The following is a 19,413-nucleotide window of genomic DNA, read 5'->3' on the forward strand; positions in this document are numbered from 1 at the left end:
TTCTCTCTTCTTCTTCCTCTCTCATATCCCTCTCTCTCTCTAAACATATAAAAAAAATGTAGGTCTGTTCTGTTAAAGAACAGAGATCTGTTCTTTAACATAACATAAATCTGTTCTGTTCGGAACAGAAATCTGTTCTGTTCGGAATAGAAATCTGTTCTGTTCGGAATAGAAATCTGTTATGTTCGGAACAGAACAGAAAATAGATATGTTTTGTTCCACGAACAGAACAGATCTGTTTTGTTCTTTGTGTTGTTAAAGAACATAACAGATTTCTGTTCTGGTCTGTTCGTGACCTTGAAGGTCTGTCCTACCTCCGGCGAAGTCGCCGGAGGTCTAGAGAGAAAGAAGAAGAGAGGGGGAGAGAAAGAAGAAGAGAGGGGAGAGAGAAAGAGGAAGAAGAAGAAGAGAGGAAATAAATAAAAAATGTTTTTTTTTAGAGAGAGAGAGAAAAAAAATAAAAAAAAACAAATTTAGAGAGAGAGAGGAGAGAGAATTTTTCTTTTTTTGTTTGAAGGTCGCCGGCCAGAAAATTTTCCGGCCGGCGACCTTCACCGGAGAAGATGATGAGGTGGCGTAACAGATGATGTGGCAGAGAGAGAAAAAGAGATGAAGAAGAGAGAGTAACGGAAAGTTAAAGATAACTAAAAAGGGGGCCATACGGGTATTTTTGTTAATATAGGCCAGGCAGGAAGCTGGTCACAAAGTTGGGGGCCATTTGGGAAATAACCCTAAACCAAATTGTTCAAGATGTGTGGAAACACTCTTGGATAACAACTCTTCCCTAAAAAAAATAGAGGATTAACCAATTCATCACCAAACCTATGGTGGATAAACCAAACAAAGAAATAGAAATTTCTTACTCCTTAGGATTTGGACAAATCCTAGATTACCAAGGGTTGAAGAAGATAACCACAAACTAAATTGTTTCACAAGATTAATTATCTTCTTTTCTTCAAACCAATATTCTTCTCTTTCAATCTCTCTTGAAAGAACCATTTCAGAAACATCTCTTTCTCTGACCTCTCTTTGTTCTCATCTCTCTGATCTCTATCTCTCTCTCTAATCTGAAAGGATATGATTCGAAAGGATTCTTTACTAACTCTCCCAACTTGGAGCTCCCACTGGGAGGATACTTTTTGACTTGAAAGTATGAGTAGTTTCTTCCCTTTCATTTTCTATTTATAATGATAAATAAGGAGGTATTCTATTAGAAATAGGATTCCTTTTTAGGCTAGAAATAGAGACTCCTATTTCTCCCTAAATAAGGAATAAGGGAAATCATATTCTAACTAGGAATTCTTTTTATATAAGGAGGGACCCCAACAGTGGCATATATGAAGGAGATTAGAGAGTATGAAAGTATATTAGCCTCTTTGGATACTAAATTAAATTACATACATGTCTACAAGAGAGACTAATGGTGCAACGGATTTCTTATCAAGGTATGAAAATAACGATGACGTTGTGATGGTCCCTGAAAAAGGAGACTTACATGAAGAGCTACGAACGATCTTGATTCAGGATATGTGGGATGAGCCTTACTTTCGTCCGTCGAAAATCAAGTAGAAGTTAAATTTGCATGTGGGGAGTATTTTTCTTTTGGGTCGTGTTTGTTAACATATGAAGATGTTTGTAACATATAGCCCAAGCCATAAATAATGAAAAAAACTATTTCAAACTTATATACATTCTATCCATTTTACTTCAATGAGATTATATTGTTGAGTACTTGTTAAGTAAAACAAATCAAGTTTCAATGAAGAGGTTAAAGAGGAAGAGATTCTTGTTTAAGGCACAATACTACCTTGATGCCGTGCATTTGATTTTTCTAATTTTTCAGTGGGCCAAGATCTTTTTTTTTTGGAGATTCCATAGTCTTGGAGTCTGGCACTTTTTTTTGTTGTTGAACTTACTATGCATTAATTAATAAAAACGTTATTACAATATTTATCAACTAAAATACAAGGGACATTCTTCCACTTTTTGCTTCTATTCCTCTTTCGTGCCCATTTTGCTAGCTTGTCTGCTTGCGATTTGAGTTCCCTTCTAGTGTATTTGAATTGAACCGCATCGAATTCTTTCATGTTTTCTCGTATTCTCCATATATGGATTAAAGATTGCCAGTGCACAGTGTGATGTTTATTATGTATGTGCCACTTTTTTTTTTTTGAAAGAAAGCAAAAAGAGAACAAACTACACATCAAAATCATTATTAAGCTCATGAACGGAGTGCCACGTGCGTTGAAGGAGGTTCTTCTTTCCCCATTTTGCTAGTTTGTCCGTCATCTGATTGTGCTTTCTCGAGATATAAGTGAATTTGATTTCTTCGAAGCAGGGTCTAAGGTATGTGATATTGTCCCTGGTTGCCAGTCTATTGTCGAGCAGTCCTGGTTCAGAAATCGGATGAGATTCTGGTTATCGCTTTCAATGTGCAAGTGAGATATCTTGAGGTCCTCAGCCCATTTAATTGCCTGGAGAATAGCTTGACATTCACATTCTTCCGCCGTTTGCCCTCTGCTCTTGCAATGATAAATCCTGCCTGGTCATCATGAACGATACAACCGATACCCGCCGGGTCTAAGAGTGTCGAAAAGGAGGTGTCCACATTACACTTAATAAAAGGCTTTGTTGGAGGAGTCCAAACTGCGTCAAGTTTTCCGTCCGTTTGTTTGCGCGTGAGACTGGTTACTACTCCTTGTATGTTCATGATCACCTGCATAGGGGACTGTTCTATCACAGAGAAGCATTTATCACATCTAGCTTTCCAAATAAACCATAGAAAATTTGCATAAAATGCTGCCTGTTCTGGTTCAAAATTAATCCATTCAAGGATCCAGTCATGAATGTTTGTTATATTGTCCGTAATGATACCAAAGTGGAACCATACAGGTCGAGTAAAACAACAGTTAAGCAGGACATGGGTGATAGTTTCTTTGTTGTCACAGTAAACACAGTTTGTGAGATTACCTATATATTTGCCAATTTTGCTTCGCACAGGAAGGCAATTGTTACAACATATCCATAGAAATAGTTTTATCCTCGGGATCGTTGGTAGTTTCCATATAAAGTTCCATTCTTTAATATTATAATCATAGTTTTTGGTTCTCAAATGATAATACATAGATTTTATGGTAAATTTACCTGAATATTAGTTAAAACCCATTTCATAGAATCGTCTTTATAAGCCTGCTGATTGATACTGCTGATTGCCCTGCATAACTCACTATTAAAATAGACATTTAGTAAATTCATGTTCCATGCATTGTTAGTAATAAGTTGTGCCACATTCTCAAAGGGACAGTTGTTTTCATTTGCGATAGGCGGATTGTGGTTAGGAATCCAGTAGTCATGCCAAATGTTTATATTCGTTCCTTTGTTCACGTCCCAGAAAATCAGGCTGCTAACCTGTTTATACCGTTTAGCTAGAGATTTCCAGAGCCAAGAGTGGTGAGATTTAGCCGGGGAGGGTTTTTCCGTTTTGGGGTAATATTTAGCCTTCAAGATCTTGGCCCAAGGAGCATTTGGGTTTTGGAGTACACGCCAAATCATTTTGCTGAGGAAAGCTTCGTTGTCTAAGACCAAGACCACCAAGTTTGCGAGGAGGGGAGGCAGCACTAAACGAGTCAAGAATCTGTTTGAGAATGTGCCACTTGATAAATCAACTTGATAAATCTTGAATTACGTTCACTTCACCAACCCAAAAGGTACAGTGGCCTAACTCTACCCAGCCCTCAAATCAAGAAATATGCTGATGCTATTCCCGGCCCTAAACACTAAACCCGATCATTTTTTATCAAGAAATATGACATACTCTTGAACATTTTAAAATTTTAATTTAGAATAAAAAAGCGAGCAGGCGAAGATTAATGATGAGCTAAATGAATAATGGGAAGGAAAACCAAGAATTTATTGAACTAGATAATAAGATGTTTATAAATAAGCACATATAACAACATTGCAGTCACACCAGTAGAGTATTATACACCTATCTTGAAATTTTAAGATTTTCTAGTGACAGTAAGCTTTAAACCATGCTGCATTGGTAAAGTTGTCATCATCCTGTACTTCACTGGATGATTAGGAATTAGGTTAAAATTGAAGAACCGAAACAAGATTGCAAGCGTTATCTTTAATTGGAGATACGCCGAGTCTTTCCCTAGGCATATCCTTGGTCCAGCCTGCGTATTAACGAGATAAAAATTGTTAATTACACTTTCGATATAATTTCGAAGGGAAAAGGATTTCAGTTACTAGTTACTACCCCATTTAGATTTCTAAAGGAAGACAAACACAAGCATAAACTTGTACCTGAAATGCTGTGAATTTGAATGGAGAAACATTTTGGAAGAACCCATCATTATCAAGCCATCTCTCAGGGATGAAGGAAGTTGCATCATGCCCCCAAATGTGCTCCAGTCTCCCCATTGAGTAAGGTACATACATCACCATATCTCCTGCTCTTACTTGTGTTCCATCAGGTAATACATCATCCTTCAAGACTCCTTTCCCATCCTATAAACATATAGTAAATTTCTACATCATTTCTTTGCTATACCCAAACTATACAAAAAATGATCAATCTCGAGATTTTTTATGAGTTTTTAGGTTGTTACCATAGGCACCGCTGGGTACAAACGAAGTGTCTCAGTGACCGCCGAATGCAAATAAGTTAGTTGCCCTACTGAATCATAAGTCAATAAACTTGCAAACTGTGATACTCTATCTGTAAAATGTTCAAGATCATAAGGAAGTAATGAGACTTTCTCTTCCTTAGCTCGATCTTCTTCGAAAGATTTAAGCTCCGAATAGAGCTTATCTTCAACATTAGGGTTCATAATCATCATATATATAAACCAAGTTAACGTCGATGCTGTTGTGTCACGACCCGCCATCATAAAGTTAATGATAACATCTCTGAGGCTTTTATCTGTTAAATTGGTGTCCGGGTCCTTACTCAATTCGATAAATCTCGATAATATATCATGTTTGATTTGATTTCCACCATTAGTTTCTTCTTGTTCTAGTATCTCTGTTTTTCGTCTCTGAATCAAACTATAAGTGAATTCATTAATAACTTGAATACTTTGATTAAGTAAAGCTTCAGACCCAACATTAAGAAATCTTTTTATTCTCCAAAATGGGTCGAAGAAGCGATATGTAACAACACTACTTGCAATGTCGAATGAACCAGCGAAATGATTTTGATCATTAGAATCTAAACTCCCAATTTCAACACCAAATCCCACCTTACATATAGTGCCAATAGTCATCCTCATAACAAGTTCCTAAACAAATCCATCAACAAATTCTAATTGTTAAATTTTTTAGAAAGTTCAAATCTATCAAAGAGGTGATCATAGACTAGTATGTAGAAGTTTTGTTGACTAATTACCTGCATATCGATTTCTTCTTGAGTGTTTGATGCTTGGGTTATGATTCTTGAGAGTTTCAATGCATAATCATTAAATACAATGGTGCTAAAATCTCTCAAATTTTTGGAAGCAAACTCATAACTAGAAGTCTTTCTCTGTTTCTTCCATGTTTCTCCATCTGAATTGAAAATCCCATCTCCTAGTAATTCTTCCATGTTTGTATGAAAATTTTCACCCTTAATCAAAACCCATATAGTTAGAATCACAAGATAACAAAATCAACAGAGAGAGAGAGAGAGAGAGAGCTTACTTTTGGGTAGTTGAGAAAATTGGTTTTGAGGATGTGTTCAGTATTAGCAGGATCAGCAGTATAAGTAAGAGTAATACCAGGAAGAGGAACTTTGATAGTTGTGGAATTTGATAAGTAATCAAATAACCAATCATGCATTCTATTGTAGTTTATGAGCAATTCAATTGATGCTCCAAATATTGGCCATGTCTTTGGGCCTTTTATGTTCTTCCTCTGTTTCAAGATCCATGATATGAAGAAGATAACCAATATAGTAGTAATACTGATTATGATTATGATTCCTTCCATTCAGAAAGAACCCTAGATCCTGAAACGGTGACTTCCTCTCCCTTTCTCTCTCCAACTCTCTCTTTCCTCTGTATTGTGTAAGATAATAGATTCCTATATATTGTACAAAGACTTTTTTTTTTATGAAGATATTGTACAAAGACTTAACATAGTAATGTTTTATTAAGTTTAGAGACATTAAAATGGGAACGGCTTTGAAGGAGTCAGATCCAACTCATGGACCACTCTAAAATCACTTTCTTTTTTTTTGAAAAAAGAAGATATACTTCATTCATAAAGTTCAAGTAGCAATACAAGTTGGGACGTAACTTCCAAAAAAAAAAAAAAAAATTGGGACGCTAAAAGGATCCCAAAATTTAGTAGCATGGTTCAAGAAGGCATTATGTGCCATAACAAAAAAGAAAATGGATCGAATCAAATTCTTCAATACGATGACGAATGTCGAGTATGAGCAATCGAGCTTCCCAAGGTATTGTGTCTCCCTTTCCATTAATTGCGTCAACAATTAGTTTGCAGTCTCCTTCGACAATACAGTTTTGTATATCCAACCGATGTGCCAATTTGAATCCCATGTAAAAGGCCCAAGCTTTAGCTACTATCACAGAAATATTTCCAAGGTGTTTCGAACAACCTCCCATTAAAACACCATTCCAATTTCTGGCTACTGCGGCACATGTTGATCCGTGTGGTAAAACCGACCCGTCGACATTGATTTTATATTGTTCCACCTCGGGTGGAACCCATTCATGATGTAATAGTCGATTGTTTGATGACAAGGATATGGGAGTTGTAAATGGTAGGAAGAAAAAGTCTGATAAGTAACGACTGATAATTGTATTTTTGTTGAAGGTAGTCGAGTTAAAAATCATATTGTTTCTCTCTTTCCATATACTCCACATAAGCAGGGAAGCTTTATTGAACATTAAGTAGGAATCGGGTTTTGCGATCCATGTGGACAGATTAGAGATAATATCAGATGGTACATTCGTTTCTATAGTAACTCCAATTTGTTGGTATACGTGTTGTACCCGGTTGCAATGGAGTAAGAGATGGGATGTCGATTCTTCAAATGTGTTACAAAACGGACAAAGGAGATGAATATTTTGTACAAATCGACCTATATTAGTTTTTACTGCCAAACCACCGTGAATAATCTTCCATATAAATTTCTCACCTTAGGATATAATGTATCGTTCGCCCAAAATGATTTCCAGTCGAAAGATGGCATTTGATACGGTTGATGTAGGGTCAGTAAGCGTTTATCATGGATTGTAGGTTGATTTCAAGTGATTTTAGAGGGGTCCCCCTCTAAAATCACTTGAAATCAACCTACAATCCATGATAAATGCTTTGCAAGGATTTACCCACTTTAAAAAAATTTCAAATACTAGATCAAAAGATAAACTCATCTAAAAAAAAGTAGGATTTTTAGAACTGGTGTCTTATAAAAAATGGAGATCTTTTGAAACCTATCTTTAATCTTTTTCGTCAGTTAACGAATTATAATGATACCCATCAAAAGAACACGATGAAACCTAAGGCCATGTTTGACACGCGGAAATAGAATGTGATTCCTAGGAATCGCAATCCCGTAATGCGGTTCCCGAAAATCGGATTATTTTAGTTGAATGTTTGGTTCGACCTGGAATAGGAATTTCATTTCATTCCTGATAGATTCCTAACTTGGTGTTTGGTTTGTAAAGAAATAGGAATGTAAAGTTTTACAAAAGCCCTATTATATCATTTTACTTAAACTACATAAATTATAAGTCAACTTTGTTATATATATTTTAATTAGTATTATCTATTCAAATTTGTAGATATGAAATAGTAAAACAATACACAAATTTATGTTATATTTAAAAGGGTTATTTCCCTAACGGCCCCCAACTTTGTGACCAGCTTCCCGCCTGGCCCCCTACTTTACAAGAAATACCCATATGGCCCCCTTCCGTTATAACACCGTCACTCTCTCTCCTCCATCATGTTTTCTCTCTCTGCCAACTCACGCCACATCATCTGTTACGCCACCTCATCACCTTCTCCGGCAGAGGTCGCCGACCGGCCAAATTTCCGGCCGGCGACCTTCAAACTAAAAAAAAAATTTCTTTTTTTTCTCTCTTCCTCTCTCCCTCTCTCTAAAATTACTCCGGCGAAGGGAGACCTTCGCCGGAGTGGTCTGTTCTTGACGAACAGACCGAGATCTGTTTGTGAAGAACAGATCTCAGTCTGTTCATTGAAGAACAGATCTCGGTCTGTTTATTGAAGAACAGACCGAGTCTGTTCAGTGAAGAACAGACCACTCCGGCGAAGGTCTCCCTTCGCCGGAATAATTTTAGAGAGAGAGAGAGAGGAAGAAAGAAAAAAAAATTAGTTTGAAGGTCGCCGGCCGACGACCTCTGCCGGAGAAAGTGATGAGGTGGCGTAACAGATGATGTGGCGTGAGTTGGCAGAGAGAGAAAACATGATGGAGGAGAGAGAGTGACAGTGTTATAACGGAAGGGGGCCATATGGGTATTTCTCGTAAAGTAGGGGGCCAGGCGAGAAGCTGGTCGCAAAGTTGGGGGGCCATTAGGGAAATAACCCCTATTTAAAATAAATAAAGGACTCGACTAAATTTTTTTTAAACGTTATGAAATCGATTTTGAATGAACAAAGAACGAGAAAGAAGGAAAAAACTAGAGATATAGAGAGAAAAGGAGAGTTATGTTCTAGAGAGGGAGCGAGAGAGAGTGTGTGTTTTTCTGTGGTGGTGGTTGACACACTAGGTTTTTAATTTTTTTAGTAAAAATATTATGAGAATGGCTATTTTAATATTAGTCATTCTAATATTTATCAAGGATTATTTTGTTCAGAATTATTAAATCAAATCATTCCTGGGAATGAGAATCACAAACCCACTCCCCTCTCTGGGTTTGCTATTACTTCATTTTGGGGGAATCTCATTCCTCCTGGAATAGGTCTCCCCCTACAATCTGCGAGTCAAACAATAGTTAGGATTGTGATTCCCAGGAATCACATTCCATTCCCACATGATTCCCACAATAAATAAATAAATCTATTATATAAAACAGAAGGGAAAACAATGATTGGGACAAACATCCTTTTATAATAAAGGATATTGTCTAAAAGCCCTTCTCAAAATTTAAAATATAGTCCTTCGTAGAAATAAAGTTACCTATTTAAAAAACAATAATCTTTTCCTTCTTAGAAATAAAATAACTAATTTAAGAAAAAAAAAAAACAAAATAAATTTCAAGGGTTAAAAAATGAAATTAAAGTCTCTCTCTCAATAAAATAATAACTAATTTAAGAGAAAAGAGTCAAAAAAATAATACAAAAAAATAATAATTAATAAAAATCTCTCTCTCTCAATAAAATATAGCAATAAATTTCGTGACATTTGATTGATCCAAGTGTCCGTGCCCTAGGGCACAAGATATACCCTTGCCTATATAATAAAACAGAAGGGAAAACGATGACTGGGACAAACATCCTTTTTCAATAAGGGATGTTGTCTAGAAGTCCTTCTCGAAATTTAAAATACAGTCCTTCGCAAATAAAGTTACCTATTTAAAAAACAATAATCGTTTCCTTCTTAGAAATAAAATAACTAATTTAAGAAAAGAAGAAACAAAATAAATTTCAAGGGTTAAAAAAAGAAATTAAAATCTTTCTCTCTCTCTCTCTCAATAAAATAATAACTAATTTAAGAGAAAAGAAACAAAAAAATAATACAAAGAAAAAAATAAAAAAATAATAACTAATAAAAATCTCTCTCTCAATAAAATATAACAATAAATTTCGTAAATTTGATTGATATAAGTGTCTGTGCCCTAGGGCACGGGATATACCCTAGTCTATATAATAAAACAGAAGGAAAAAACGATGACTGGGACAAACATCTTTTTTTAATATGGGATATTGTCTAGAGCCCTTCTTAAAATTTAAACTATAGTCCTTCGTAGAAATAAAGTTACCTATTATAAATATTGTCTAAAAGCCCTTTCAAATTTTATAATATAGTCTTTCTTAGAAATAAAATAACCAATTTGAAGAAAAAACTAACCGTGTCCTTGGAAAAAATAACTACTTTAAGAAAAAAGGAAACAAAAGATATTTCAAGGGTTAAAAAAAGAAATTAATATCTCTCTTAATAAAATAATAACTAATTTAAGAAAATGAAACAAAAAAAAATAATACCAAAAAATTAGAGTATCCAGAATATAGAAACATTAAATATGGAAAGTCGGTGAAATTTGGGTTAGAATTTCGTCACATTAGTGTACGTGCCGTGGGGCACGGGATATACCCTAGTAAATCAATAAATAAGAAGTGAGAAAATCAACGAGTGCCTGTAGGCCCTCCCACAATAAATAAATAAGTATTGTTTTCAATGAGTTATTAGTCTAACAAATTTAAAATTCTAGATTTTTAGAGGGATTAAAGGTTCGTATTCAAAAAGATTTAGTAAACTTTTTTATTTTGATTCTTTCTGAAAATGGAAAATCACAGAGTCTTTCTATTTTAAGACGGTTAACTCTCTTTGGACGATTGTTCGACAGGACCGCTCCAAACATTTGGGAGGTCCAAAGCGGCGGTTAAAACTGAAACCTTATATAATGTATGTCAATATTTTTTTTTAGTAATACTACTTATTTGAAGATTTGAACCCTTGACTTCTTCCTAATGATTTAAACCCTTAACCACAAACAAAATTTATTATTTATAATATAAGTATTATTTAGAAAGTGACATACAAAATTTAAGACATGAGACCCTTCATTACGTTTTGGACCCCGACCGCCTCTATCGTCCGACGAAGATGTTTGACTCGTATGATCCATATCTCTTATTAACGAATTTTTTTAGAAGGATTCTCCCATTAAATTGCTTGCTCTAATGCTCTGTTTTCTTTCAACCAAATGGAGTAGAGACTAATGAAGATAAACAGTAAAAGATGAAAAATATTAAAAAAAAAAGAAGGAAGAAAGAGAGAAATCGCTAAATGTAAATTTTCGAATTATTGTACACTCAGTTGAATATTGTAGAAATTATGTTTTCATATTTACAAAGGGCTCTCCGAAAAAATTGGTTCTGAAAAATTTGATAAAACTCACAACTTTTTTTTTGATAAAATTTGATATTCATTTTTATTTGGTCGAATAAAACTCACAACTTCCTTCTAAAAAAAAAATTATCTCCAAAGCCACAAAAACACCCACCATTGGAATTTGGACACACATGACTCTTCGATCTAAAATGCTATATTTTTTTTGCTGAAAAAATCTACAATGTTAGTTGGTCCCTCAAATATTACTAGACCAAATGAGTATGACGAAAGCATGATGTCAGCGCTCAATTTCAATTTTTGTTTGATCCCGCCAGTCAACTCTTGTTTGACCTAATTTCAACAAAAAAAAAAAAACTCTTGTTTGACCTAAGTAACATTTTCTTGCTCCATGACCCTATATCTATGGAATTTGTATACTTCAATGAACTGGAGAAGATAAAGAAGGATAAAATAATTTACTCTTGGGATCAAATAATCTAACTCTTTACTCACTGTAATACTCCTTTTCAATTCATGTACAAACGAAATGGGCGAGATTGCTATTTATAGCAATAGGTGCATGGAGGGAATCACCATGCATGGGACACCTCATGCATGGGTGTGAGAAGGTTAGAGTTACCTTAGGTCCTAAGCAAATTTCAAATTCTCCTTAATTTACACGTAAGGACATGCAAATGGAGGACCCCACATGTAATAGAAGTTATCCCACTTTGGATTGTGCTAATAGGACCCAATCTATAGGCACCCAAAATATTCATAAATGTGGGCAGCCACAATATAGTTGTAACACTCCCCCTTGGATGACCACCATTCGAAATAACTGCCTCATTAAAACTTTGTCAGAAAAGAACAACCCTGCGGGTCTGCGGGATAAAATCTGATGAAGAAAAGAGTACAACAGTAGCGATTCTGAGTGGTGCTGGATACGAATATACTGCCTCGTTAAAACCTTGCCAGAAAAACCCATTGGGATAAAAACTGGACGAAGGAAAAAGAGTACAGAGCGTAGACATCCAGTACTAGTGATTTGAAAATCTTTACGTGATACTATTCTCCCCCTGATGAAAATCATATCGTGGACTGGTGTAGATTTACACCATCTGGTTGTTCAGGCTTCTCATTCCGATGCCTTGTACTAATTTTCTGAAAGTCGTAGTAGGCAAAGACTTGGTAAACAAGTCGGCATAATTCTCACATGATTGAATCTTCTGAATATCAATTTCTCCATTCTTTTGTAGATGGTGCGAGAAAAATAACTTAGGCGAAATGTGTTTCGTTCTGTCACCTTTAATATATCCTTCCTTGATTTGAGCAATGCAAGCCGCATTGTCTTCATAAATAATGGTAGGCACCTTTGTAATTCCAGAAATATCGCATGATATTCTAATATGGCTAATAATGGACCTTAGCCATACACATTCTCTAGTAGCTTCATGAAGAGCAATAATCTCTGAGTGGTTGGAAGATGTAGCAGGCATACTTTGCTTACTTGATCGCCAAGAGAAAGCTGTACCGCCACTAGTAAAAACATAACCTGTTTGTGAAACTCCTTTATGTGGATCAGAGAGATACCCTGCATCAGTGTATCCTATTACTTGTGAACCATTGGATGGACTCTTTGGATAAAATAATCCCATATCAGTAGTTCCCCGAAGATATCGAAGAATTTGTTTCACACCCATCCAATGTCTTTTTGTTGGTGCCGAACTGAACCTGGCTAATACATTTACTGCAAAAGAAATGTCAGGTCTAGTACATTGAGCCAAATATAATAAAGCACCGATTGCACTTAAATATGGTACTTCAGGACCAAGTAGTGCTTCATTATCTTCTTTAGGACGATAAGGATCTTTTATAGTATCTAGAGATCTGACAACCATTGGAGTACTAAGAGGATATGAAGTGTCCATGTGAAATCTTTTCAAGACTTTTTCAGTACATAAATTTTGATGAATAAGTATGCCACTTGTGCTCTTCTCAATTTGTAAACCAATGCAGAATTTTGTTTTTCCAAGATCTTTCATCTCAAATTCTTTCTTCAAATATTCTACAGCTTTTGAAACATCTTCAACTGTCCCAATTAGGTTTATATCATCAACGTATATTGCAATGATAGCAAATCCAATATTAGATTTCTTAATGAACACACATGGACAAATCGGATCATTTACATAACCTTCCTTGGTCAAGTATTCACTGAGACGATTGTACCACATTCGCCCTGATTGCTTTAAACCATATAAAGCCCTATTAAGTTTAAGTGAATACATGACACGTGGTTCTCCTTCAGGTAACTTGAATCCTTCAGGGACCTTCATATAAATATCAGTATCTAAATTGCCATATAGATATGCAGTAACAACATCTAGTAGATGCATATCAAGTCCTTCTTGAGCGGCTAGACTGATTAAATATCTAAATGTAATGGCATCCATAACAGGAGAATATGTTTCTTCATAATCTATCCCAGGTTTTTGTAGAAACCCTTGTGCCACAAGTCGTGCTTTATAACGAACGATCTCATTATTTTCATTGCGTTTTCTTACAAAAACCCATTTGAACCCAACTGGGTTTACATCCTTAGGTGTGAGAACCACTGGTCCAAAAACACTATGCTTATTAAGTGAATCTAATTCTGCCTGAATTGCATCTTCCCATTTTGACCAATCCGGTCTTTGTCGACATTCCTCAATAGAGCGTGGCTCATAATCATCATTCTTTTTCAGAATTGAGGTTGCCACCGCAAAAGAGAATACTTCATCGACAATTGTTTCATTTCGGTCCCACACTTCTTTTGAACATTCATAATTTATAGAGATTTCCTCATTGCTCGGTATCTCTGCCTCATCAAGGGTTTCACCCTTTTCAAGCGGTATTTGTTCAGAAAGTGTGGTTGTATCATTAATATTCTCTTCTAGAGAACTATTATTTTGTGATTGGTTCTTCCTTTTTCTAGGGATAGTATCTTTAGAACCAATTGGTCGTCCACGCTTCTGACGTATTTTAGATGATTCATTCGCTATAACAGTTTCTCCTGGTCCTTTAGGAATATTAATTCGTGCACGGGCATTAGCGGCTGGGATATATGATTCAGTTACCCTTGCTGCATCATTAAATGCATCTGGTAGTTTATTTGCAATGCCTTGCAAATGTATTATCCTTTCTACTTCGAGCTCAGATTGATTTGTATAAGGATCAAAATGAGATAAACTTTGTGTATTCCAACATAATTCATTTTGTTTGTTATTCACTGCAGACGAATTTTCTCCCCCTAATGGCGGGAAAACTGTTTCGTCAAAATGACAATCTGCAAATCTTGCAGTGAAAGTATCACCTGTCGTAGGTTCTAAATACCTGATAATAGATGGTGAATCAAAACCAACATATATCCCCATACGTCGTTGAGGTCCGAATTTTGTCCGTTTAGGAGGTGTAATTGGCACGTGCACCGCGCATCCAAAAATACGCAAATGCGCTATATTTGGTTGATGACCCAAAACGAGTTGCAAAGGAGAATGTTGATCATTCGCAGTAGGTCGTAGCCGGATCAAAGCAGCAGCATGTAATACTGCAGATCCCCATGCAGAAACTGGCAACTTGGTTTTCATCAACATTGGGCGTGCAATCAGTTGTATATGTTTTATAAATGATTCTGCTAGACCATTCTGTGTATGAACATAAGCTACAGGATGTTCAACATCAATACCAACTGATATACAGTATGCATCAAAAGCCTTTGATGTAAATTCGCCTGCCCCATCAAGGCGTATGGACTTAATCGGAAAATCAGGGAAATGAGCTCGTAATCTAATAATTTGGGCAAGCAACCTTGCAAATGCATTATTACGAGTAGACAAAAGATTAACATAAGACCATCTAGCAGAGGCGTCTATCAATATCATGAAATATCGAAACGGTCCACATGGTGGGTGAATAGGACCACATATATCTCCTTGGATCCTTTCAAGAAATTTAGGAGATTCGATATGAATTTTTGTATGAGATGGTCTTACTATTAATTTTCCCAATGAGCAAGGTGTACAAGCAAAATCCTTGCTTATTAGAATCTTTTGATTCTGTAGTGGGTGTCCTTGAGAATTTCGAATGATTCTACTCATCATGGTAGATCCTGGGTGTCCCAAACGGTTATGCCAAAGTGTCGTCACACTTGGATCATAAAACTTCTGGTTTATGACAACATAAGATTCAACTGTTTTTATCCTTGTAATATACAATCCTGAGGAGAGAGTCGCCAATCTCTCGAGATCATGCTTCTGGCCCGAAGCAGTTGAAGTAATATATAAATATTCTTCATTATTTTCATCTCTAGTCTCAAGGTGATAACCATTTCGACGTATGTCTTTAAAGCTTAAAAGATTCTTTAAAGATCTGTTCGAATACAATGCGTCGTCAATGGTTAATTTCGTACCACTTGGTAATATTATAATTGCTCTCCCAGAGCCGTCAATGAGACTAGATGAACCAGCGATAGTAATCGCATTAGCCTTAAACAATTTCAGAGTCAAAAAGTACTTTTTACTTCGAAAGATGGAATTTGTGGTTCCACTGTCGGCTAGACAAATATCTTCATCATCTCTCAAAAATGTACTTCTAGAATCCGTACCTTAATGAACATGAGAATAAACATAAGATACCGATAGAAAACATGTAAAGTTTTATATATATTACATTGCTATACAATAAAAAATAAAACACAAATATAATACAAAATTTACAAGAACTGAAAATATTATAAAAACACTATTAAGGAGAGTTACGAATTCGATCAATCATTTCGTCAAACTCATCATCGAGTAATTGATCGAATTCATTATTAGTAAGATTTTCATATCCATTATCATAGATATCCTTTTCTTCGATGGGGTATTGCAACAACGATGTGCCGGTATTCAGATTAATCCCATAATCTGTGATTTTTTACTCGGTCCTGACTTCAGTAAGATATACTTCAACATCGTCAGTTAAATAGTCAGATACCTCTAATCTTGTGTTATATGAAGAATCATCGATTTCCATATGATTTGTTTCAACATTGGCAGTACGTTTCTTCAAGGATGCTTGATAAAGATCTATTAGATGTTTAGCAGTCCTACATGTTCTTTGCCAATGCCCTGTCATACCACATTTAAAACAGGGTTGCTTCTTCATTTCAGAAGGTTCATTTACCACCTTCTTCCCTTTATTTTGCCGATTATACGGCTTGTATCTGTTACCCGAGTTATTTTCCCATCGGCCTCGGCCGTTGCCACGACCTCGTCCCCCAGAACGGTAACCACCACTTCTGGTATCTTTATTTTGATCGTTACCACGATCATGTTCCTCTAAATTTTTATTGTGGTAGTTGCCACGACCACGACCCTTATGGTTTTGTTCCCGCCTTTCAGTAGAGACGGATGTAGAATAAGTTTCTGAAAAGTTAGTATATCCCGTTGGACGGGTTTCTTGATTTTTCATGATTACTTCTCTATTTTGTTCTGCTACAAGAAGACATGAAATTAACTCCGAATGACATTTAAAATTCATGTTTCTATATTGCTCTTGCAGATTCATATTTGATATATGAAATGTGGAAAACGTTTTTTCTAGCATTTGTTCCTCTGAAAACTGGATAACCACAATGACCTAATTTTGTAGTTATTTTAACTAAGACAGAATTATATTCAGAAACTGTTTTGAAATCCTGTAGCCGTAGGTTTATCCAGTCATTCTGGGCCTTCGGTAAAATAACCTTTTTTAAATGACCGTATCGATTTTCTAAACATTTCCATAATACAAGTGGGTCTTTCTGATATAAGCATTCTGATTTGAGTTCTTCACATAAATGATGGCGAATTACAATGAGGGCCGCTGAGCGTCTGAAAAGAGGTTCACTATTTCCATCGCAAATTGTTTTATCAAGTTGTTTGGCTTCTAAATGTGCTTCGATTTCAAGCTTCCATGTGATATAATTCTTTCCCGATAAGTCAAGGGCTGCAAAATCAATACTTGTCAGATTCGACATATTAAACTTGAAAATTACGAATTACCTGTGGATTTGGTAATCTCCTTGAGTTGGATGGAATCTCCTTTGTATCACGACTAGAGACTATCGTGCTGATAACGTTGTATACTTCAATGAACTGGAGAAGATAAAGAAGGATAAAATAATTTACTCTTGGGATCAAATAATCTAACTCTTTACTCACTGTAATACTCCTTTTCAATTCATGTACAAACGAAATGGGCGAGATTGCTATTTATAGCAATAGGTGCATGGAGGGAATCACCATGCATGGGACACCTCATGCATGGGTGTGAGAAGGTTAGAGTTACCTTAGGTCCTAAGCAAATTTCAAATTCTCCTTAATTTACACGTAAGGACATGCAAATGGAGGACCCCACATGTAATAGAAGTTATCCCACTTTGGATTGTGCTAATAGGACCCAATCTATAGGCACCCAAAATATTCATAAATGTGGGCAGCCACAATATAGTTGTAACAGGAATTTATTATTATTTTTTTTTTGACTTTTTACCTAAAATAATTTCTTTTTGTTTTTGGATTCTTTTTTTTTTGAGATTAAACTCCAAGACATTCATACGTTATAATCATAATATCCAACACATCATGAATTTGAAAAAAGTAGGGTGGCCGGGAGGGGGGGTTTTTGAGGAGAGAGAAGGAGCCGAGTGACGTCAGCACTGCGACTCCCCTCTTCCTTTTTTCCCCAAAATCGTAACCCTAATTCCTGAAAGTTCTTGATCAAGCCGAGAAATTTAGGGTTGAAATTCCACCCATCTCTAACAGTAAAGACAGGATACACTAAAGGTTGTAAATTCTAGACTAAAAGCTACATAATCTTGTTCTTACAAGCTCACTAGTAGCTATTTCGTCTTCACGAGGTTATCTCAACAAGTGTAAATCAAAGGTAGAAGAAGTATTGAATACGCCTAGGGAACTAGCAATTAACAGAAGGAGAATAATCAAAGCAATCTCTACACTCGAGGTAAGTTTCACTCCTAATTAATTAGCTTTTAAGTTTTCTCAACATGTGTCAAGAATAAACTGTGAGAATTTGGACTGTTCACCTTCCCCCCTCTTTGCATGGCCCGAACCGATTTGTTTATTACTCCTGGCTGCTTCCCCTTGGTGGATCCTTTCGAGCCTCTTCCTCTCCTCCTCTCTTGTATTCCCGAGATCGCAGATGTAATGATAGCCTATAGGAGAATAGATTGTTCCATGGCGATGATATCTAGGCTTGATGGGGAGATTTCGATGATCCTCTGGCTTTATATGTTCCTCAATTTTAACTCCCCAGTAAATCCCAATACCATTTGCTCTCTCATAGGGATAAAAGTGTTAAGTCTCCTTCTCCTTCTATTCATGTCGTCCCGTTCGTCTGAAGCTAACATAGAAAATCTTACCAACAACATGGCGATTCAACTCAACCTTTCGGATTATGGTAATCTTACCATTACATACCCTAAACCAGCCGAGAATAAGGAGCTACAGGAGATCTCATCTGGATTTGTTGCGAGACTGTGCTGCCATTACAACTATGGGATTGGATTTATTAGAAGGAATCTATCATACCAATCTAAGTTCTTTAGGGAGTGTAAGATCGATTCAGCTAATATAGGGCATAACTACTTCTCGATCCTGCCTAGGAATAGTATTGTAAAGAACGAGATCAATCAAGGTCGTCCATGGATCATAAGGGGTCTGTTAGTGGTGATGCAGGAGGTGGATTTCCCACTATCTGGAGAACTTCCAGAGCTTATGCAAGAGCCGATGTGGTGTAGCTTCACTGGCCTCCCTTCCTCCATCCAGAACCAACATGATCTTGAGGTGATTTTCTCTTGCATGGGGAGGATAATGCAAGTGCAACCTAGGAATTTTAGCATGGTGACGAACTCATACATAAGAATTCAATTTATGTATGATGTTCGAACCCCCCTCCTTGCCACTCTTAACACTATTTTCTCCGATGGAGGCAAGCCGGTTAACTTCAGTTATGTTAGGTTTCCGAAGGCGATCTGTCATGTTTGTCGAATCATAGAGCATCCCCTCACCCCATGCATCAGAGCAAACCCACATCAGGCAGTCTCCCCTATGGACTTAACTCCTTCTCAGCCTATTCCTCATACCAACTGGGCTATCTCTGTAGCAAGTACTCCTGTCACTTCGGAAATTCCTATCCCCCCCATGAACTGTTTCAAGCTCGGGGGAAGAGGAAGGAAGGTCATTCGTGGATTGAAGTTAAAGTGGAGGAAGGAAACTACAGAAAGTTCGCAAAGAAGAAACAGAGAGAGATGGTAAGAGGGGGTAGCTCTTCGGGATATCTTCCTCAGCTCAACAGGTCTT

General features: G+C 36.3%; 2 protein-coding genes across 2 annotated transcripts; both read right to left on the reverse strand.

The window, feature by feature from the left end:
- Nucleotides 1–3,889: 3,889 nt before the first annotated feature.
- LOC147547883 (cytochrome P450 704B1-like) lies at nucleotides 3,890–6,207 on the reverse strand. The gene is made up of 5 exons (XM_086669966.1): nucleotides 5,686–6,207; nucleotides 5,396–5,611; nucleotides 4,617–5,288; nucleotides 4,312–4,515; nucleotides 3,890–4,181 (listed from the first exon to the last, which is right to left on the reverse strand). The coding sequence occupies exons 1-5, from the start codon at nucleotides 5,971–5,973 to the stop codon at nucleotides 4,002–4,004; spliced, it is 1,560 nt and encodes a 519-aa protein (XP_086526092.1). The 5' UTR covers nucleotides 5,974–6,207; the 3' UTR covers nucleotides 3,890–4,001.
- A 10,388-nt stretch (nucleotides 6,208–16,595) lies between these two features.
- On the reverse strand, nucleotides 16,596–17,069 carry LOC147547884 (uncharacterized). The gene has a single exon (XM_086667962.1). The coding sequence runs from the start codon at nucleotides 17,067–17,069 to the stop codon at nucleotides 16,596–16,598; it is 474 nt and encodes a 157-aa protein (XP_086524088.1).
- Between the last annotated feature and the right edge of the window lie 2,344 nt (nucleotides 17,070–19,413).

Source organism: Eschscholzia californica, unplaced genomic scaffold, assembly GCF_041429995.1.
Source record: "Eschscholzia californica isolate CP2 unplaced genomic scaffold, dmEscCali1.0.p SCAF_3, whole genome shotgun sequence".
NCBI classification, from domain to species: domain Eukaryota; kingdom Viridiplantae; phylum Streptophyta; class Magnoliopsida; order Ranunculales; family Papaveraceae; genus Eschscholzia; species Eschscholzia californica.

Coding starts and splice junctions, on each gene's coding strand:
- LOC147547883 (XM_086669966.1), bottom strand. CDS start 5,973: ATGGAAGGAATCATAATCATAATCAGTATTACTACTATATTGGTTATC. Junction 5,612..5,685: donor ATTTTCTCAACTACCCAAAA/GTAAGCTCTCTC, acceptor GTTTTGATTAAG/GGTGAAAATTTTCATACAAA. Junction 5,289..5,395: donor AAGAAGAAATCGATATGCAG/GTAATTAGTCAA, acceptor GGATTTGTTTAG/GAACTTGTTATGAGGATGAC.
- LOC147547884 (XM_086667962.1), bottom strand. CDS start 17,069: ATGTCGAATCTGACAAGTATTGATTTTGCAGCCCTTGACTTATCGGGA.